The sequence below is a fragment of the Condylura cristata genome, unplaced genomic scaffold (genome assembly GCF_000260355.1).
Source record: "Condylura cristata isolate star-nosed mole 26May11 unplaced genomic scaffold, ConCri1.0 scaffold00015, whole genome shotgun sequence".
Taxonomy (NCBI): Eukaryota; Metazoa; Chordata; class Mammalia; order Eulipotyphla; family Talpidae; genus Condylura; species Condylura cristata.
Window position 1 is genome coordinate 6,955,754 of NW_004567116.1, and position 5,930 is coordinate 6,961,683.

The 5,930-nt window shown below is 35.6% G+C and overlaps 1 protein-coding gene across 1 annotated transcript; it reads left to right on the forward strand.

Annotated features, from left to right (window-relative positions):
• Positions 1-5,242: 5,242 nt before the first annotated feature.
• Positions 5,243-5,923, forward strand: LOC101619224 (olfactory receptor 10AG1-like; the record flags this gene model as incomplete). The annotated part of the gene is made up of 1 exon (XM_004683500.1): positions 5,243-5,923. A coding segment is annotated over exon 1 (681 nt), but the record flags the coding sequence as incomplete, so codon positions are not given.
• Between the last annotated feature and the right edge of the window lie 7 nt (positions 5,924-5,930).

Consider the following 5,930-nt stretch of genomic DNA (forward strand, 5'->3'; position numbering starts at 1 on the left):
TTCTTTGGATCAGGCATCGTTGTGTATTTGAGACCTAAATCCACTCACTCATCAGGAATGGACAAATATCTTTCTCTTTTTTATACCATCTTAATACCAGTGTTTAACCCCATCATATATTGTCTGCGAAACAAAGATGTTATGGCGGCACTGGGAAAATGCCTACAGAAATGGACTGTGTTGTGAAAAAAATGTAATCTTTCAAAATTGTTTCTTATTTATCACATTTTCCATTTGTTTTTCCTTTGGAAGAAAAGTTAAAATGTCACACCTAAGGGCCAAAAAGAAATTATATTAGAGGGATATGAGAATGTCAAACTAAAATTTTATCTTTTTTGGTAGGAATAACATGTCACTATTCACCAAATATAACATGTGATTCCTGAAGGATGATCAGGAATCTCACCTGAAACATTGTGACCAACCTGTAGGGTCTAACTATTGTGTGTGATGAAAAATAGAGTGGAGCACTTTATATACTTACATATTTAATGATGGTTAATCAAGAGGGAAAATTGTATAAATGTATTTACAATTCAATTCACTCTACATTTTCCCTATCACTTTAAAAACCCACATAATTTCATGTTTACATTCACACCTTCTCCATATAAAAAACTCAAGACTCAGCGTCCTATATTTTGTTTTATAAACTCGTTTTTGTTTCTTATATAAACCTCTGTAACTAATGATAAATGACACCCTCATCCCAAACACAGGTTATATCTACATACATTACTGTTTATTAATTTATAGAAAAAATTCAATGAGTGAATGAATGAACAATAAAATTCACTCTATCTTGATTCTCCTTCACCTTAAAACACACACAATGGGGCCTTCCCTGGTGGCTCAGTGGGTTAAAGCACCGCATTATGAAGCTCTCCAAAACCACTGCAGCACAAGTTCGATCCTCCTCTAGGGCGGTGACACACATGGCTGTGGCAGACCTCTCCTGACCTGCCTACTACTCCCCTCAGCAGTGTATTTCAGTCTGTCTGCCTGTTCTGCTCCCCACTCTGTCTCTGGTGATCCTCTCAACACCACACCTCTGGCCTGTAACCCAGTTCTGTAAGCATAAATAAATAAATCTTTTTAAAAATAATTAAAAAAAATCCCACACACTGTTGTTTTTACATTCATTCTTTCTCAATGTATAAAACTCAAACGTCAGTGTCCAACACCTCCTTGTCCACATTCATTTTTCTTTCTTATAGAAATCCCTGTAAATAATGATAAGTAATAACTGTATGACCAGAGGGCATTGGCAACAATATGAATGAAGCATGAAGTGTAGAGATTATGCAGGTTACATATTTTGAAATAAAGTGACTTAAAAATATGAAATTGAGTATCCTCATTTCCATACAGAGATCCAGCCAGCATTAAGCATGTGAATGCCGTCTATAGCCTCTCTCAGTGGAGACATTCTGTACTCCCCAGAGGCAAGAGGATGGGGACACAGGGGCAGAGGGGTGGTCAGGAGGTGACTGCTCCTCAACCCTTACTCCCAAGAGAGGGAACCTTCCTAGCATCATTAATCCACCCTGAGGCGGTCTTGGTTACCATCTGATGAACAGGTCATTGAGTTTATAAATGTAATAAGAAATGAAGCATTAAGTCCTCATCATGATCAAGACACTATTTCCTAGGAACCATTTCTGTTGATTTAAGTAAAGTATGAATTCATGGAAGACAATCTATAACTGGGTTACTTTATAATTACAACCACAAGTTTAAAGGACCTAGCACCTTATTCTGTATAAAAGAGATGCTCCGGTGCTCAGTGATTTCTCCACACTATGAAACAGGTGAGTAGTGATTATTTTAGCCTGCGTATTCTATTAGAGTGTATTTTTTTCTCTCCATAATCAAGTCGTTGAAAATAGTTTCCATTTGCCAATTTCATTTGTCAGAATCATCTTATGAACATGAACAACATACTGTTAGTAATCAGCCTTTAATTTTTATACAGTAAAGAATATATAAAATGGAGATGAAATCAACTTGCTGTTTGAAGTTTTTTTAAACTTAATCTTGCTCATGTTTTTCAGAATATTGCATTCAAAATCATTCCTCATTGAATGTTTTGTAAAAACCATTGAATTGTGATTCAGAATGTGGAGTCTGCATTGTGCTGCTGCATTTGAAGTCACCAGGGTCAGACATTAACTTCCTGACACCAGCAGGTTATTTAACTTCTCGATGCAAAATATGAACACTAACAGTACCTACAGAATTTCAGATACATGAATAAGGAAATACAGGTAAAGCATTAACAACACAGTTAAAATAAGTGTTCAAAAATTGCCAATTTTAATAAAAAACTTTCAAACAACCAGGCTACCTACATATATCAGCTTTGCCAATTCCTGTTAAGAAAGAAAATTGACGAAGGGTAATCCACCTCCCATGTTAAAATTGCCAAAGTTCCTCTGATATTTAATGAAAAAATTCGACTCATTTTAGAAAATAATTAAGCAGTGTTAGTTGGGACATGCTTTCATGGGACATGCTTTCATATATTAAGTAAGATTTGAGTTAGACTTGGACTTAAATTTTATTTCTGTTTCTATAGAATATGTGTGTTACTCTTAGATGCTCAAAACTCAAGAAACTGGTACAGAAGTTACCTCCAGCTACTGGTGCTGGTTTGTATCGCTGAGCATGGAACTGTCAATATTTTTAAGTTCAATGTTCCTGCCACAATCCTACTGTGATGCATCTACTCCATGGCTGGTTAAAAGATGAACATACTTCAAGTTAAAACAGAAAGGATATAAGTTAAAATAATCATGAGAAATGCAACGAGGAGGATCATGATCACATAACAGTGCTGAATTGAACTAAAACTGCATCTCTTAAGCCAGCCTGTTTGATTATGCTTCCTACCTCTCAAAATAACTGCCTGAATTACATGTTTTTGTCACAGTGTTTATTATCAACAATAACAGCAAAAAATCAAGCTCTGATAATTAGAATATGAACATATTGCCAAAATATATAAATTTTTACTTAGGTAGCTCAGCATCAGTGATTTGGCCAGTGAGGTCTTTAGCTAACGAGGACAAGATTGTTGAGTCAGTGGGAAATTATTTCCACTACCTGTCAGCAGAAGTTGACAAACCACTTACTATATAACACATATTTTGTGTTATTGGACTGAATGAGGATATGAGGCCTGTTTTTTGGCTTGATTTTGTAAGTGATTTTTATTCTTTTTCTTTAAAATTGAAAATAACAGCATGATTTCAGATAGCCTGATCTCTGGCAAAATCTCAAATTGGATGTCTTTTCCTTCTGATTATGGCACTCCTGTGAGACCAGGTAATTCTCTGCACAGAGAACTTCATTTTCTAGGGTGACATCTGACTTCTCCATCTGACTTTACTACCAGTCTGTAAACTCTGTAAAAATACAACTGAAGTAATATTATTTACAATTAGTATCCTTAGCATTTGACACACTAGTATTTATCATGCACTTAATATTTATCCATAATAAACTGCTGCAATATCTACAAATATATATTAATTATCTGATACATTATACCATATTTTGAGTCAATGAAAATTCAATTCTCTTTGACTCAGTCTTTTCTTATAAGTATAGCTTCTGAAAGAAAAAAAAACACACCTTTAGGAGAGTGATATAGTGATATAAGTCTTCAAAGTTTGAGAAGGTTCAATGTGAGGAAATAGCTACTAAATTGTGAATCAGAAAAAATAAAGGCACAGAGAAACAGAGATGCACAGAGATCCAAAAGCAGGCAGCGGAACCCACTGGGTTTCAGTTTACTGAACATATTCTTCAACTCTAAATCATCATCGGCCCTTGAGCTCTTCTATTCAGAAGGTATCAGCTACGAGGGAACGTTCATGTTGAGGGTGAGCTGTGAGAAACTAAAGACAGAATTCAGGATTCTTTACTGAGAAGGAAGAAATTAAGAATGAAAGAGAATTAAGAAACAACATTTGGAAATTGTATATTGTTTCATTGGTTTGGATTTGTGGGCAGGAAGAGGAGTTTTGTGGAAGAGACAGAAGGAGTATTCCACAGAACTGAAGGAGAAGCTGGTCAGGGAAATGACCCTAGTTCCAAACACATGGCAATGGGGGTTTCATATTATGTGACAATCTGTGAAAAATGTCAGCAATATATATGAACAGACACATAAATACTGGATGGAAATGACAAAAACTAAAATCTAGGTTTCAGAAGAGTGCAGCAATTGCTGAACATAATTGGATTTAAAGATGCTTATAGTTAGAGCTTAGTAGGTTACGCTTAAATTGCATTTAGCAGCGTTTCTAAATTCATATATAGCTATTCAAAGTATGTATTATACACAGCACACATCATAATTCATCTGTTATGTAGCATATATTCTGTATGCTGTGTTAATACTAAATGGTAGAACATATCCAAACTTTTATTAAGGACATAAGTAAGTTAAACAATTGTTTTACTTAATCTGGTGTCATATGTGAACTCTGATCAAATGTTCATTTTCCTTTCGTTGTCTAATTATCCCCTGCAAGGATAAGCTTATCTAATTACTACTAAAGTAAAATTTGGAATGTGTTCACTAATGAAAACATTCCGTACAACCATAGAGTTAAGGAAACATTATAACAAAGTCTTACTGCACATTCTAGATTTACTGCCCCACATGACTTGCTAAGGTGCATCATGTCTGAGAAATGGCCAGGTGGGCTGACATGGACCAGTCCGTGGAGACTCACTGACCACCTGCCCGTGGGCTGCCTGAAAGAGACTCACAGGAGAAACATCAAAGTAATGTGCAAGAATCATATGCACAGATTCTAAATTAGAAGTTGTCACTCAGAAAAATAAAAAAGAAAGAACAAGCAAAATGACCAAATTAATAATGATTAATAATCAGGATCTTCAGATTAGAAGAAATCCCAGGCTACCTAGAGCTGTTTGAGAATAGTTTCCTGGCATGAATTGTTCTTATTTTTTGTCATCTTTTTTGCAGTATTTGTGACACATCTGTAATTATTAACATGAGCAGGAGGAAAAGAATATCTCTTTTTACAAGTTGTAATTTTAGGATGTTGGATTTGAAATGTATTTATAAAAGTATAAAGCAAGCATGAAAACTGGATATCAATTCTGTGCCAGCGATTTGAAAGCAATGATTTTAATACAGCCCACATTTCAGCTTGAACCAAAGGACTGATTATAGTTTTAAGCCTTGAAAACATTTTATTTATAGATGGAATGCAAAGGACAAATTTCCCCTCAGGGGAACCATACTACACTGGTGGAATTCATCCTGATTGGGTTTTCTGATGTTCCCAAACTTCAAGGATTACTTTTTGGTATATTTCTTATACTATACATTATTATTCTTATGGGAAATAGCCTCATTATCATGATAACTAAGGTTGATCCTTCCCTCCAGACCCCCATGTATTTCTTCCTTCGGAATTTTTCCCTTTTGGAAATGTGTTATGTGTCAGTCACTGTCCCCAGATTATTAACTGATCTCTGTAAACAGTATGGAAATATTTCCTTTCTGGCTTGTGCAGTTCAAATGTATATCTTTCTGATCCTGGGAGACACTGAGTGCTTCATCCTCACTGCCATGGCTTATGACAGGTATGTGGCCATTTGCAACCCACTACTCTACCCTGTCATCATGAACAGTAGGCTGTGTATACAGCTGGTACTTGTCTGCTGGACCACGGCAATTCCAGTCCATATAGGATTCACCTCTGTGGTCTTTACTTCTCCCTTCTGTGGATGTAACCAGATGAACCACTTTTTCTGTGATGCACCTCCAGTTGTTCAGCTTGTTTGTGGGGACACTTTTATGATTGAGATGTTGACTTATGTGATTGCTACCATAGTTGTTGCTGTGCCTTTTTTGTTGATACTTATATCTTATGTGAAAATAATCT